The 15,931-nt window shown below is 48.3% G+C and overlaps 1 protein-coding gene across 1 annotated transcript in view; it reads left to right on the plus strand.

The window, feature by feature from the left end:
- Positions 1-15,931, plus strand: part of stab1 (stabilin 1) — a 199,845-nt gene that overhangs the window by 64,556 nt on the left and 119,358 nt on the right. Inside the window, exons 13-16 of the mRNA XM_045691993.1 lie at positions 100-171; positions 2,659-2,772; positions 5,508-5,561; positions 6,793-6,873. Coding sequence (XP_045547949.1) covers positions 100-171; positions 2,659-2,772; positions 5,508-5,561; positions 6,793-6,873 — 321 coding nt within the window. The remainder of the gene's footprint in view (positions 1-99; positions 172-2,658; positions 2,773-5,507; positions 5,562-6,792; positions 6,874-15,931) is intronic.

A 15,931-nucleotide genomic window follows, 5' to 3' on the forward strand; every position in this document is an offset into this window, starting at 1 on the left:
TGCCTATTTTGACACAGGAGCCATTATGGCAAAGCTACAAAGATGTGCCCTCTATTAAACTCTTTCGATGATACTGACTGATCGTTCTCTCACTTGAAGTTTGCTGATAAGACCATCGGTGAGATCCTGACAAAGGATGGGAAATACAACCGCTTCCTCTCGCTGGTGGACGTGAGTGGCCTCTAATGGTTTTTCACTAGATGTTTTGTTTTCAGGGTTCATATTCACAAAGAGTCTCAGAGTAGGAGCGCTGATCTATGATCAGGTCCCTCCATGTCCATGAAATCTTATTTATTATGATCTACTAACTGACCCTAGATCATCCTACTATGAATACATGCCCTGGTGAACCGTATCTGATGTACTTCATCTACTTATTGGACTGTTCTGGCATAATGCTTCTTAAAGCATTCTGCTGCTAGGTTATAGAGAAAGGGAAAGGGGGATACCTAGTCAGTTGGAAAGGGAAAGGGGGGGATACCTAGTCAGTTGGAAAGGGGGGATACCTAGTCAGTTGGAAAGGGGGATACCTAGTCAGTTGGAAAGGGAAAGGGAGATACCTAGTCAGTTGGAAAGGGAGGATACCTAGTCAGTTGGAAAGGGGGGATACCTAGTCAGTTGGAAAGGGGGGATACCTAGTCAGTTGGAAAGGGAGGATACCTAGTCAGTTGGAAAGGGGGATACCTAGTCAGTTGGAAAGGGAAAGGGGGGATACCTAGTCAGTTGGAAAGGGAAAGGGGGATACCTAGTCAGTTGGAAAGGGGGGATACCTAGTCAGTTGGAAAGGGGGGATACCTAGTCAGTTGGAAAGGGGGGATACCTAGTCAGTTGGAAAGGGAAAGGGGGATACCTAGTCAGTTGGAAAGGGAAAGGGAGATACCTAGTCAGTTGATAAGGGGGATACCTAGTCAGTTGGAAAGGGGGGATACCTAGTCAGTTGGAAAGGGAAAGGGGGATACCTAGTCAGTTGGAAAGGGGGGGATACCTAGTCAGTTGGAAAGGGGGGATACCTAGTCAGTTGGAAAGGGGGGATCCCTAGTCAGTTGGAAAGGGGGGGATACCTAGTCAGTTGGACAGGGAAAGGGGGGATACCTAGTCAGTTGGAAAGGGAAAGGGGGGATACCTAGTCAGTTGGAAAGGGGGATACCTAGTCAGTTGGAAAGGGGGGGATACCTAGTCAGTTGGAAAGGGGGGATACCTAGTCAGTTGGAAAGGGGGGATACCTAGTCAGTTGGAAAGGGGGGATACCTAGTCAGTTGGAAAGGGGGGATGCCTAGTCAGTTGGAAAGGGAAAGGGGGATACCTAGTCAGTTGGAAAGGGGGGATACCTAGTCATTTGGAAAGGGGGGGATACCTAGTCAGTTGGAAAGGGAAAGGGGGATACCTAGTCAGTTGGAAAGGGGGGATACCTAGTCAGTTGGAAAGGGGGGATACCTAGTCAGTTGGAAAGGGAAAGGGGGGATACCTAGTCAGTTGGAAAGGGAAAGGGAGATACCTAGTCAGTTGGAAAGGGGGATACCTAGTCAGTTGGAAAGGGGGGGATACCTAGTCAGTTGGAAAGGGGGATACCTAGTCAGTTGGAAAGGGGGGATACCTAGTCAGTTGGAAAGGGAAAGGGGGATACCTAGTCAGTTGGAAAGGGAAAGGGGGGATACCTAGTCAGTTGGAAAGGGAAAGGGGGGATACCTAGTCAGTTGGAAAGGGGGGATACCTAGTCAGTTGGAAAGGGAAAGGGGGATACCTAGTCAGTTGGAAAGGGGGATACCTAGTCAGTTGGAAAGGGGGGATACCTAGTCAGTTGGAAAGGGAAAAGGGGATACCTAGTCAGTTGGAAAGGGAAAGGGGGGATACCTAGTCAGTTGGAAAGGGAAAGGGGGGATACCTAGTCAGTTGGAAAGGGAAAGGGGGATACCTAGTCAGTTGGAAAGGGAAAGGGGGGATACCTAGTCAGTTGGAAAGGGAAAGGGGGGATACCTAGTCAGTTGGAAAGGGGGGATACCTAGTCAGTTGGAAAGGGAAAGGGGGATACCTAGTCAGTTGGAAAGGGGGATACCTAGTCAGTTGGAAAGGGGGGATACCTAGTCAGTTGGAAAGGGGGGATACCTAGTCAGTTGGAAAGGGGGATACCTAGTCAGTTGGAAAGGGAAAGGGGGGATACCTAGTCAGTTGGAAAGGGAAAGGGGGGATACCTAGTCAGTTGGAAAGGGGGGATACCTAGTCAGTTGGAAAGGGGGGATACCTAGTCAGTTGGAAAGGGAAAGGGGGATACCTAGTCAGTTGGAAAGGGGGGATACCTAGTCAGTTGGAAAGGGGGGATACCTAGTCAGTTGGAAAGGGGGGATACCTAGTCAGTTGGAAAGGGAAAGGGGGGATACCTAGTCAGTTGTACAACTGAATGCATTCAACTAAAATGTGTCTTCTGCATTTAACTCTCTGAATCAGAGAGGTGTGGGGGACTGCCTTAATCGACACCTGCCTTGCTCAGGGGCAGAACGACAGATATTTACCTTGTAGAGAGCACTAATGATAACGCATGACTTGATCATTGAATATCCAAGACAAATGTCCTGTCTGTCTGTCTGTCTGTCTGTCTGTCTGTCTGTCTGTCTGTCTGTCTGTCTGTCTGTCTGTCTGTCCGTCTGTCCGTCTGTCCTTCAGAACTGTGGGACTACTCTGCCTCTGAGAGGTCCTGGTCCCCTCACTGTGTTCGTCCCGACCAACGATGCTGTGGACAAGTTCAGAGACGGCAGGCTGATATATATGCTGTTCCATGTGAGTAGTAATACTATACTATATACATGTATGCTGTACCTCGTGAGTACTACCGTATGCGTGTACTATTGTAATGTGCATTCGTAAAGTATTCAGACCCCTTCCCTTTTTCCACATTTTGTTACGTTACAGCCTTATTCTAAAATCCATTAAATGATTGTTTCCCTCATCAATCTACACACAATACCCCATAATGACAAAGTGAAAACAGATTTTTAGAATTTTTTGCAAATGTATTAAAAATAAAAAACTGAAATACCTTAGTTACGTAAGTATTAACACCCTTTGCTATGAGACTCGAAATTGAACTCAGGTGCATCCTGTTTCCATTGATCATCCTTGAGATGTTTCTACAACTTGATTGGAGTCCACCTGTGGTAAATTTGATTTGTAAAGGCACACACCTGTCTATATAAGGTCCCACAGTTAACAGTACATGTCAGAGAAAAAACCAAGCCACGAGTGTACCAAAAAAATGTATGCAGAATTGAAGGTCCCCAAGAACACAGTGGCCTCCATCATTCTTAAATGGAAGAAGTTTGGAACCACCAACACTCTTCTTAGAGCTGGCCGCCCGGCCAAACTGAGCAATCGGGGGGAGAGGGACCTTGGTCAGGGAGGTGACCAAGAACCCGATGGTCACTCTGACAGAGCTCCAGAGTTCCTCTGTGGAGATGGGAGAACCTTCCAGAAGGACAACCATCTGCAGCACTCCACCAATCAGGCCTTTATGGTAGAGTGGCCAGACGGAAGCCACTCCTCAGTAAAAGGCACATGACAGCCTGCTTGGAGTTGGACCAAAAGTCACCTAAAGACTCAGATCATGAGAAACAAGATTCTCTGGTCTGATGAAACCAAGATTGAACTGTTTGGCCTGAATGCCAAGCGTCACGTCTGGAGGAAACCTGGCACCATCCCTACGGTGAAGCATGGTGGTGGCAGCATAATGCTGTGGGGATGTTTTTCCGCGGAAGGGACTGAGAGACTAGTCAAGATCGAGGGAAAGATGAACGGAGCAAAGTACAGAGAGATCCTGGATGAAAACCTGCTTCAGAGCACTCAGGACCTTCCAACAGGACAACGACCCTAAGCACACAGCCAAGACAACGCAGTAGTGGCTTCGGGACAAGTCTCTGAATGTCCATGAGTGGCCCAGCCAGAGCTCAAACATCTCTGGAGAGACCTGAAAATAGCTGTGCAGCGACGCTCCCCATCCAACCTGACAGAGCTTGAGGCTCGAGACATCTCGAGGCTGTAATCGCTGCCAAAGGCGCTTTAACAAAGTACTGAGGAAAGGGTCTGAAAACTTATGTAAATCAAATTTTTCAGTTTGTTTTATTCTATAAATTACCAAAATGTCTAAACTTGTTTTTGCTTTGTCATTATGGGGTATTGTGTGTAGATTGAGGGGAAAACACTATTTTATCCATTTTAGATGTGGAAAAAGTCAAGGGGTCTGAATACTTTCCGAATGCACTGTGTATCTTGATATAGGTGCTATATAATTTACTACTACTATTATACTATATATACTATTTTCAAAAGGAAAACAATATAAAGGAAATATGGTGTCATTTGGGACGCAGAATTTTAATCCACAGCAATTCAGAAATAATTTGTGAAGGGAAATGGTAGTGATGTGAATACTAGTGAATTCTTCACCCTACAGTTTTCACGGTGACCCTACAGTATTCCCAGTGACTACAATATTCCCAGTGACCCTAAAGTATTCCCAGTGACCCTATAGTATTCCCAGTGACTCTACAGTATTCCCAGTGACTACAATATTCCCAGTGACCCTAAAGTATTCCCAGTGACCCTATAGTATTCCCAGTGACTCTACAGTATTCCCAGTGACTACAATATTCCCAGTGACCCTACAGTATCCCAAGAGACCCTACAGTATTCCCAGTGACCCTACAGTATTCCCAGTGACCCTACAGTATTCCCAGTGACCCTACGGTATTCCCAGTGACCCTACAGTATTCCCAGTGACCCTACGGTATTCCCAGTGACCCTACAGTATTCCCAGTGACCCTACAGTATTCCCAGTGACCCTACGGTATTCCCAGTGACCCTACAGTATTCCCAGTGACCCTACAGTATTCCCAGTGACCCTACGGTATTCCCAGTGACCCTACAGTATTCCCAGTGACCCTACAGTATTCCCAGTGACCCTGCAGTATTCCCAGTGACCCTGCAGTATTCCCAGTGACCCTGCAGTATTCCCAGTGACCCTACGGTATTCCCAGTGACCCTACAGTATTCCCAGTGACCCTACAGTATTCCCAGTGACCCTACAGTATTCCCAGTGACCCTACAGTATTCCCAGTGACCCTACAGTATTCCCAGTGACCCTACGGTATTCCCAGTGACCCTACAGTATTCCCAGTGACCCTACAGTATTCCCAGTGACCCTACGGTATTCCCAGTGACCCTACAGTATTCCCAGTGACCCTACAGTATTCCCAGTGACCCTACAGTATTCCTAGTGACCCTGCAGTATTCCCAGTGACCCTGCAGTATTCCCAGTGACCCTACGGTATTCCCAGTGACCCTACAGTATTCCCAGTAACCCTACAGTATTCCCAGTGACGCTACAGTATTCCCAGTGACCCTTCAGTATTCCCAGTGACCCTACAGTATTCCCAGTGACCCTACAGTATTCCCAGTGACCCTACAGTATTCCCATTGTGAAAATGTTCAATGTAGAACTCTATTCTCTCCCGCTGAAGGCCCAGAACAAACTTCAAGAGCTACTGAAACACCATATCTACTCCCAGGCTGCGGTAAGCACCTTTACCGCATGTTACAAGAGCTTATCTACTCCCAGGCTGCGGTAAGCACCTTTACCACATGTTACAAGAGCTTATCTACTCCCAGGCTGCGGTAAGCACCTTTACCGCATGTTACAAGAGCTTATCTACTCCCAGGCTGCGGTAAGCACCTTTACCGCATGTTACAAGAGCTTATCTACTCCCAGGCTGCGGTAAGCACCTTCACCACATGTTACAAGAGCATATCTACTCCCAGGCTACGGTAAGCACCTTTACCACATGTTACAAGAGCTTATCTACTCCCAGGCTGCGGTAAGCACCTTTACCACATGTTACAAGAGCATATCTACTCCCAGGCTGCGGTAAGCACCTTTACCGCATGTTACAAGAGCATATCTACTCCCAGGCTGCGGTAAGCACCTTTACCGCATGTTACAAGAGCATATCTACTCCCAGGCTGCGGTAAGCACCTTTACCACATGTTACAAGAGCTTATCTACTCCCAGGCTGCGGTAAGCACCTTTACCGCATGTTACAAGAGCATATCTACTCCCAGGCTGCGGTAAGCACCTTTACCACATGTTACAAGAGCTTATCTACTCCCAGGCTGCGGTAAGCACCTTTACCACATGTTACAAGAGCTTATCTACTCCCAGGCTGCGGTAAGCACCTTCACCACATGTTACAAGAGCATATCTACTCCCAGGCTACGGTAAGCACCTTTACCACATGTTACAAGAGCATATCTACTCCCAGGCTGCGGTAAGCACCTTTACCACATGTTACAAGAGCATATCTACTCCCAGGCTGCGGTAAGCACCTTTACCACATGTTACAAGAGCTTATGTTACAGGTGGGATCTGAACCCCGATCTCCGACGTGAAAAAACACAAAATTGTACAAAACTTCTCATGTTGTTGATGAGGTCATCTTGCAAGAATGTACCTTTTAAAATGGGCTCCACTCAAACAGACACGTTTAAAACTCTAAATCCTTGTCGCCAAAACTTGTAAATGTTTACATAATATCTTCTACTGCTAAACAACATTAAAACGTTAATACTACTACAGTGAGTGCTAGATTAGATTTTCCAGTTAAACTGCACCTAAAGACTTTCGATTAGGAGTTACTGAGTCGAGCACAGCTATTAATTCCTGTTTCGCTCCTTGCCTACAGCTATTTATTCCTGTTACACTCCTTGCCTATGGAGCACAGCTATTTATTCCTGATTCTATCTCTGTAGTTGACCGTGGACCAGCTGGCAGGGATGGGTATGATTCAGACTATGGCCAATCAGATCCTTCTCGTCAACATCACCAACGATGTAAGTTCTGTTATTTCAAGACGAGCTGCTTCCCAAGTGACACCCTATTCCCTAATAGGGCCCTGGTCAACAGTAGTACTACACCCTATTCCCCATAGGGCCCTGGTCAACACTAGTACTACACCCTATTCCCTACAGGGCCCTGGTCAACAGTAGTACTACACCCTATTCCCCATAGGGCCCTGGTCAACACTAGTACTACACCCTATTCCCTATAGGGCCCTGATCAACAGTAGTACTACACCCTATTCCCTATAGGGCCCTGATCAACAGTAGTACTACACCCTATTCCCCATAGGGCCCTGATCAACACTAGTACTACACCCTATTCCCTATAGGGCCCTGATCAACACTAGTACTACACCCTATTCCCTATAGGGCCCTGGTCAACAGTAGTACTACACCCTATTCCCTATAGGGCCCTGATCAACACTAGTACTACACCCTATTCCCTATAGGGCCCTGGTCAACAGTAGTACTACACCCTATTCCCTATAGGGCCCTGATCAACACTAGTACTACACCCTATTCCCTATAGGGCCCTGGTCAACAGTAGTACTACACCCTATTCCCTATAGGGCCCTGATCAACAGTAGTACTACACCCTATTCCCTATAGGGCCCTGGTCAACAGTAGTACTACACCCTATTCCCTATAGGGCCCTGGTCAACAGTAGTACTACACCCTATTCCCTATAGGGCCCTGGTCAACAGTAGTACTACACCCTATTCCCCATAGGGCCCTGGTCAACAGTAGTACTACACCCTATTCCCCATAGGGCCCTGGTCAACAGTAGTACTACACCCTATTCCCCATAGGGCCCTGGTCAACAGTAGTACTACACCCTATTCCCTATAGGGCCCTGGTCAACAGTAGTACTACACCCTATTCCCTATAGGGCCCTGATCAACAGTAGTACTACACCCTATTCCCTATAGGGCCCTGATCAACACTAGTACTACACCCTATTCCCTATAGGGCCCTGATCAACACTAGTACTACACCCTATTCCCTATAGGGCCCTGATCAACAGTAGTACTACACCCTATTCCCTATAGGGCCCTGGTCAACAGTAGTACTACACCCTATTCCCTATAGGGCCCTGGTCAACAGTAGTACTACACCCTATTCCCTATAGGGCCCTGATCAACAGTAGTACTACACCCTATTCCCTATAGGGCCCTGGTCAACAGTAGTACTACACCCTATTCCCTATAGGGCCCTGGTCAACACTAGTACTACACCCTACTCCCTATAGGGCCCTGGTCAACAGTAGTACTACACCCTATTCCCTATAGGGCCCTGGTCAACACTAGTACTACACCCTATTCCCTATAGGGCCCTGGTCAACAGTAGTACTACACCCTATTCCCTATAGGGCCCTGGTCAACAGTAGTACTACACCCTATTCCCTATAGGGCCCTGGTCAACAGTAGTACTACACCCTATTCCCTATAGGGCCCTGGTCAACAGTAGTACTACACCCTATTCCCTATAGGGCCCTGGTCAACAGTAGTACTACACCCTATTCCCTATAGGGCCCTGGTCAACAGTAGTACTACACCCTATTCCCTATAGGGCCCTGATCAACAGTAGTACTACACCCTATTCCCTATAGGGCCCTGGTCAACAGTAGTACTACACCCTATTCCCTATAGGGCCCTGATCAACAGTAGTACTACACCCTATTCCCTATAGGGCCCTGATCAACAGTAGTACTACACCCTATTCACTATAGGGCCCTGGTCAACACTAGTACTACACCCTATTCCCTATAGGGCCCTGGTCAACAGTAGTACTACACCCTATTCCCTATAGGGCCCTGGTCAACAGTAGTACTACACCCTATTCCCTATAGGGCCCTGATCAACAGTAGTACTACACCCTATTCCCTATAGGGCCCTGATCAACACTAGTACTACACCCTATTCCCTATAGAGCCCTGGTCAACAGTAGTACTACACCCTATTCCCCATAGGGCCCTGGTCAACAGTAGTACTACACCCTATTCCCTATAGGGCCCTGGTCAACAGTAGTACTACACCCTATTCCCTATAGGGCCCTGGTCAACAGTAGTACTACACCCTATTCCCTATAGGGCCCTGATCAACACTAGTACTACACCCTATTCCCTATAGGGCCCTGGTCAACACTAGTACTACACCCTATTCCCTATAGGGCCCTGGTCAACACTAGTACTACACCATATTCCCTATAGGGCCCTGGTCAACACTAGTACTACACCCTATTCCCTATAGGGCCCTGGTCAACAGTAGTACTACACCCTATTCCCTATAGGGCCCTGATCAACACTAGTACTACACCCTATTCCCTATAGGGCCCTGGTCAACAGTAGTACTACACCCTATTCCCTATAGGGCCCTGATCAACACTAGTACTACACCCTATTCCCTATAGGGCCCTGGTCAACAGTAGTACTACACCCTATTCCCTATAGGGCCCTGATCAACAGTAGTACTACACCCTATTCCCTATAGGGCCCTGGTCAACAGTAGTACTACACACTATTCCCTATAGGGCCCTGGTCAACAGTAGTACTACACCCTATTCCCTATAGGGCCCTGGTCAACAGTAGTACTACACCCTATTCCCCATAGGGCCCTGGTCAACAGTAGTACTACACCCTATTCCCCATAGGGCCCTGGTCAACAGTAGTACTACACCCTATTCCCCATAGGGCCCTGGTCAACAGTAGTACTACACCCTATTCCCCATAGGGCCCTGGTCAACAGTAGTACTACACCCTATTCCCTATAGGGCCCTGATCAACAGTAGTACTACACCCTATTCCCTATAGGGCCCTGATCAACACTAGTACTACACCCTATTCCCTATAGGGCCCTGATCAACACTAGTACTACACCCTATTCCCTATAGGGCCCTGATCAACAGTAGTACTACACCCTATTCCCTATAGGGCCCTGGTCAACAGTAGTACTACACCCTATTCCCTATAGGGCCCTGGTCAACAGTAGTACTACACCCTATTCCCTATAGGGCCCTGATCAACAGTAGTACTACACCCTATTCCCTATAGGGCCCTGGTCAACAGTAGTACTACACCCTATTCCCTATAGGGCCCTGATCAACACTAGTACTACACCCTATTCCCTATAGGGCCCTGGTCAACACTAGTACTACACCCTACTCCCTATAGGGCCCTGGTCAACAGTAGTACTACACCCTATTCCCTATAGGGCCCTGGTCAACACTAGTACTACACCCTATTCCCTATAGGGCCCTGGTCAACAGTAGTACTACACCCTATTCCCTATAGGGCCCTGGTCAACAGTAGTACTACACCCTATTCCCTATAGGGCCCTGGTCAACAGTAGTACTACACCCTATTCCCTATACGGCCCTGGTCAACAGTAGTACTACACCCTATTCCCTATAGGGCCCTGGTCAACAGTAGTACTACACCCTATTCCCTATAGGGCCCTGGTCAACAGTAGTACTACACCCTATTCCCTATAGGGCCCTGATCAACAGTAGTACTACACCCTATTCCCTATAGGGCCCTGGTCAACAGTAGTACTACACCCTATTCCCTATAGGGCCCTGATCAACAGTAGTACTACACCCTATTCCCTATAGGGCCCTGATCAACAGTAGTACTACACCCTATTCCCTATAGGGCCCTGGTCAACACTAGTACTACACCCTATTCCCTATAGGGCCCTGGTCAACAGTAGTACTACACCCTATTCCCTATAGGGCCCTGGTCAACAGTAGTACTACACCCTATTCCCTATAGGGCCCTGATCAACAGTAGTACTACACCCTATTCCCTATAGGGCCCTGATCAACACTAGTACTACACCCTATTCCCTATAGGGCCCTGGTCAACAGTAGTACTACACCCTATTCCCCATAGGGCCCTGGTCAACAGTAGTACTACACCCTATTCCCTATAGGGCCCTGGTCAACAGTAGTACTACACCCTATTCCCCATAGGGCCCTGGTCAACAGTAGTACTACACCGTATTCCCTATAGGGCCCTGATCAACACTAGTACTACACCCTATTCCCTATAGGGCCCTGGTCAACACTAGTACTACACCCTATTCCCTATAGGGCCCTGGTCAACACTAGTACTACACCCTATTCCCTATAGGGCCCTGGTCAACACTAGTACTACACCCTATTCCCCATAGGGCCCTGGTCAACACTAGTACTACACCCTATTCCCCATAGGGCCCTGGTCAACAGTAGTACTACACCCTATTCCCTATAGGGCCCTGATCAACAGTAGTACTACACCCTATTCCCTATATGCCCTGGTCAACACTAGTACTACACCCTATTCCCCATAGGGCCCTGGTCAACACTAGTACTACACCCTATTCCCCATAGGGCCCTGGTCAACAGTAGTACTACACCCTATTCCCTATAGGGCCCTGGTCAACAGTAGTACTACACCCTATTCCCTATAGGGCCCTGGTCAACACTAGTACTACACCCTATTCCCTATAGGGCCCTGGTCAACACTAGTACTACACCCTATTCCCCATAGGGCCCTGGTCAACAGTAGTACTACACCCTATTCCCTATAGGGCCCTGATGAACACTAGTACTACACCCTATTCCCTATAGGGCCCTGATCAACACTAGTACTACACCCTATTCCCTATAGGGCCCTGATCAACAGTAGTACTACACCCTATTCCCTATAGGGCCCTGATCAACAGTAGTACTACACCCTATTCCCTATAGGGCCCTGGTCAACAGTAGTACTACACCCTATTCCCTATAGGGCCCTGGTCAACAGTAGTACTACACCCTATTCCCTATAGGGCCCTGATCAACAGTACTACTACACCCTATTCCCTATAGGGCCCTGGTCAACAGTAGTACTACACCCTATTCCCTATAGGGCCCTGGTCAACACTAGTACTACACCCTATTCCCTATAGGGCCCTGGTCAACAGTAGTACTACACCCTATTCCCTATAGGGCCCTGGTCAACACTAGTACTACACCCTATTCCCTATAGGGCCCTGGTCAACAGTAGTACTACACCCTATTCCCTATAGGGCCCTGATCAACACTAGTACTACACCCTATTCCCTATAGGGCCCTGGTCAACAGTAGTACTACACCCTATTCCCTATAGGGCCCTGGTCAACAGTAGTACTACACCCTATTCCCTATAGGGCCCTGGTCAACAGTAGTACTACACCCTATTCCCTATAGGGCCCTGATCAACAGTAGTACTACACCCTATTCCCTATAGGGCCCTGGTCAACAGTAGTACTACACCCTATTCCCTATAGGGCCCTGGTCAACAGTAGTACTACACCCTATTCCCTATAGGGCCCTGATCAACACTAGTACTACACCCTATTCCCTATAGGGCCCTGGTCAACAGTAGTACTACACCCTATTCCCTATAGGGCCCTGGTCAACAGTAGTACTACACCCTATTCCCTATAGGGCCCTGATCAACAGTAGTACTACACCCTATTCCCTATAGGGCCCTGGTCAACAGTAGTACTACACCCTATTCCCTATAGGGCCCTGGTCAACACTAGTACTACACCCTATTCCCTATAGGGCCCTGGTCAACACTAGTACTACACCCTATTCCCTATAGGGCCCTGGTCAACAGTAGTACTACACCCTATTCCCCTATAGGGCCCTGGTCAACACTAGTACTACACCCTATTCCCTATAGGGCCCTGATCAACACTAGTACTACACCCTATTCCCTATAGGGCCCTGGTCAACAGTAGTACTACACCCTATTCCCTATAGGGCCCTGATCAACACTAGTACTACACCCTATTCCCTATAGGGCCCTGATCAACACTAGTACTACACCCTATTCCCTATAGGGCCCTGGTCAACACTAGTACTACACCCTATTCCCTATAGGGCCCTGGTCAACAGTAGTACTACACCCTATTCCCTATAGGGCCCTGATCAACACTAGTACTACACCCTATTCCCTATAGGGCCCTGGTCAACACTAGTACTACACCCTATTCCCTATAGGGCCCTGGTCAACACTAGTACTACACCCTATTCCCTATAGGGCCCTGATCAACAGTAGTACTACACCCTATTCCCTATAGGGCCCTGATCAACAGTAGTACTACACCCTATTCCCTATAGGGCCCTGATCAACACTAGTACTACACCCTATTCCCCATAGGGCCCTGGTCAACAGTAGTACTACACCCTATTCCCTATAGGGCCCTGGTCAACACTAGTACTACACCCTATTCCCTATAGGGCCCTGGTCAACACTAGTACTACACCCTATTCCCTATAGGGCCCTGATCAACACTAGTACTACACCCTATTCCCTATAGGGCCCTGGTCAACAGTAGTACTACACCCTATTCCCTATAGGGCCCTGGTCAACAGTAGTACTACACCCTATTCCCTATAGGGCCCTGATCAACACTAGTACTACACCCTATTCCCTATAGGGCCCTGATCAACAGTAGTACTACACCCTATTCCCTATAGGGCCCTGATCAACACTAGTACTACACCCTATTCCCTATAGGGCCCTGGTCAACACTAGTACTACACCCTATTCCCTATAGGGCCCTGGTCAACACTAGTACTACACCCTATTCCCTATAGGGCCCTGATCAACAGTAGTACTACACCCTATTCCCCATAGGGCCCTGGTCAACAGTAGTACTACACCCTATTCCCTATAGGGCCCTGGTCAACAGTAGTACTACACCCTATTCCCTATAGGGCCCTGGTCAACACTAGTACTACACCCTATTCCCTACAGGGCCCTGATCAACAGTAGTACTACACCCTATTCCCTATAGGGCCCTGGTCAACAGTAGTACTACACCCTATTCCCTATAGGGCCCTGATCAACACTAGTACTACACCCTATTCCCTATAGGGCCCTGATCAACAGTAGTACTACACCCTATTCCCTATAGGGCCCTGATCAACACTAGTACTACACCCTATTCCCTATAGGGCCCTGGTCAACACTAGTACTACACCCTATTCCCTATAGGGCCCTGGTCAACAGTAGTACTACACCCTATTCCCTATAGGGCCCTGATCAACAGTAGTACTACACCCTATTCCCTATAGGGCCCTGGTCAACAGTAGTACTACACCCTATTCCCTATAGGGCCCTGGTCAACAGTAGTACTACACCCTATTCCCTATAGGGCCCTGATCAACACTAGTACTACACCCTATTCCCTATAGGGCCCTGATCAACACTAGTACTACACCCTATTCCCTATAGGGCCCTGGTCAACACTAGTACTACACCCTATTCCCTATAGGGCCCTGGTCAACAGTAGTACTACACCCTATTCCCTATAGGGCCCTGGTCAACACTAGTACTACACCCTATTCCCTATAGGGCCCTGATCAACAGTAGTACTACACCCTATTCCCTATAGGGCCCTGGTCAACAGTAGTACTACACCCTATTCCCTATAGGGCCCTGGTCAACAGTAGTACTACACCCTATTCCCTATAGGGCCCTGGTCAACACTAGTACTACACCCTATTCCCTATAGGGCCCTGGTCAACAGTAGTACTACACCCTATTCCCTATAGGGCCCTGGTCAACACTAGTACTACACCCTATTCCCTATAGGGCCCTGATCAACACTAGTACTACACCCTATTCCCTATAGGGCCCTGGTCAACACTAGTACTACACCCTATTCCCTATAGGGCCCTGGTCAACAGTAGTACTACACCCTATTCCCTATAGGGCCCTGGTCAACACTAGTACTACACCCTATTCCCTATAGGGCCCTGGTCAACACTAGTACTACACCCTATTCCCTATAGGGCCCTGGTCAACAGTAGTACTACACCCTATTCCCTATAGGGCCCTGATCAACACTAGTACTACACCCTATTCCCTATAGGGCCCTGGTCAACACTAGTACTACACCCTATTCCCTATAGGGCCCTGGTCAACACTAGTACTACACCCTATTCCCTATAGGGCCCTGGTCAACAGTAGTACTACACCCTATTCCCTATAGGGCCCTGGTCAACAGTAGTACTACACCCTATTCCCTATAGGGCCCTGATCAACAGTAGTACTACACCCTATTCCCTATAGGGCCCTGATCAACACTAGTACTACACCCTATTCCCTATAGGGCCCTGGTCAACACTAGTACTACACCCTATTCCCTATAGGGCCCTGGTCAACAGTAGTACTACACCCTATTCCCTATAGGGCCCTGATCAACAGTAGTACTACACCCTATTCCCTATAGGGCCCTGGTCAACAGTAGTACTACACCCTATTCCCTATAGGGCCCTGGTCAACAGTAGTACTACACCCTATTCCCTATAGGGCCCTGATCAACACTAGTACTACACCCTATTCCCTATAGGGCCCTGATCAACACTAGTACTACACCCTATTCCCTATAGGGCCCTGGTCAACACTAGTACTACACCCTATTCCCTATAGGGCCCTGGTCAACAGTAGTACTACACCCTATTCCCTATAGGGCCCTGGTCAACACTAGTACTACACCCTATTCCCTATAGGGCCCTGATCAACAGTAGTACTACACCCTATTCCCTATAGGGCCCTGGTCAACAGTAGTACTACACCCTATTCCCTATAGGGCCCTGGTCAACAGTAGTACTACACCCTATTCCCTATAGGGCCCTGGTCAACACTAGTACTACACCCTATTCCCTATAGGGCCCTGGTCAACAGTAGTACTACACCCTATTCCCTATAGGGCCCTGGTCAACACTAGTACTACACCCTATTCCCTATAGGGCCCTGGTCAACACTAGTACTACACCCTATTCCCTATAGGGCCCTGGTCAACAGTAGTACTACACCCTATTCCCTATAGGGCCCTGATCAACACTAGTACTACACCCTATTCCCTATAGGGCCCTGGTCAACACTAGTACTACACCCTATTCCCTATAGGGCCCTGGTCAACACTAGTACTACACCCTATTCCCTATAGGGCCCTGGTCAACAGTAGTACTACACCCTATTCCCTATAGGGCCCTGGTCAACAGTAGTACTACACCCTATTCCCTATAG

Source organism: Salmo salar, chromosome ssa12 (assembly GCF_905237065.1).
Source record: "Salmo salar chromosome ssa12, Ssal_v3.1, whole genome shotgun sequence".
Lineage (NCBI taxonomy): Eukaryota > Metazoa > Chordata > Actinopteri > Salmoniformes > Salmonidae > Salmo > Salmo salar.